General features: G+C 35.4%; 1 protein-coding gene across 1 annotated transcript; it reads right to left on the bottom strand.

Annotated features, from left to right (window-relative positions):
* Positions 1-201: 201 nt before the first annotated feature.
* On the bottom strand, positions 202-1,179 carry LOC135770253 (odorant receptor 131-2-like). Its single transcript, XM_065279982.1, has one exon. It carries the CDS (start codon positions 1,177-1,179, stop codon positions 202-204), a length of 978 nt encoding a protein of 325 aa, XP_065136054.1.

Here is a 1,179-nt window from a genome sequence, read left to right as displayed (position 1 = left end):
AATTATTTCACTAAAAAAGTGAAGTTACATTGTTTTAAAGAAATACAAGATCATGGATGAACATTAAATGATTTGCTATACAAAGTGTTTATGCATTGCAAGTTAAATACGGTCGCTTAAAGTACTTTTTATTTGACACCAGTGTTAAACATTCATTTTATTTTACCTAAGCAGTACATAACATACTGTATTGACCCTTTGTTAATTCACCTCTAATGGGATTGTTTTAGCATGCTGTATTTTGTGCCGATTAACCACAGCAAAGCCACAAAAGGCGTAATGTTTCAGAGCATTACAAAACTTTTTGTCTCTTAATCCATAAATTAATGGACTCAGACAACGAGGTGAGATAACAAACAGAATGTAATTTGAGTATCTTACATTAAAAAACATCACTAAATCTACTTTCCATAAAGGCATTTCTATATAAGGGGTTATAAACTGCAGCATACATAGAAACAGCTGAATACCATGGAGAATTACAGTTCTGAGACCCTTAGATGACTTTTTGTTTTCAGATGTGGCTGATCGGGCTGCAGTCATAATTTTAATGTAGGTGGAGATGACAATACAAAACATTATGATAAATAATATCTGTAGACTTGCAGCCCTCGTGTCTGCCAACCAGTTTACTCGTAACATGACCTCCAGACTACAGACAACATACGATTGCAGGACAACAGGTGAAGCATAAACAAGAAACACTACAAGTACAAACAGTGGTAAAACAAAACTGACAGCCCATATCACAAGAAGTACAATAAAAGTGTTTTTGGGTGTTGAAATGCTGGAGTGTCTTAAAGGCATACATATAGCAACATAGCGCTCCAAACACATCGCTACAAGAGTCACAGGAGTACAAATATTGAGCACAGACAAAACTGTACAGAAGATACAACATGGAATAATGTGAACTGCATATTGAATAACCATTCCTGTCATGGTTAAACAAGTTAACAGCATATTAACAGAGTCAACAAAAAGCGTCTGAGCAAACAAAATGTAGCGGGTTTCTTCCAAGAAGGCCTTTTTCTTCAGGAATGTGAAGATCATCAGTCCATTTACATAGAAAAGTATTCCCACGAGAACCTGCACCACCAACGCTTTTTCATTTAATGGTTTTAAATTAGACAACAAAGAAGTGTTGCTTAGGTTGTTGCTTTCTGTTAAGTTCAGCAT

Source organism: Paramisgurnus dabryanus, chromosome 8 (assembly GCF_030506205.2).
Source record: "Paramisgurnus dabryanus chromosome 8, PD_genome_1.1, whole genome shotgun sequence".
Lineage (NCBI taxonomy): Eukaryota > Metazoa > Chordata > Actinopteri > Cypriniformes > Cobitidae > Paramisgurnus > Paramisgurnus dabryanus.
This window is presented reverse-complemented; position numbering and strand designations above follow the sequence as displayed.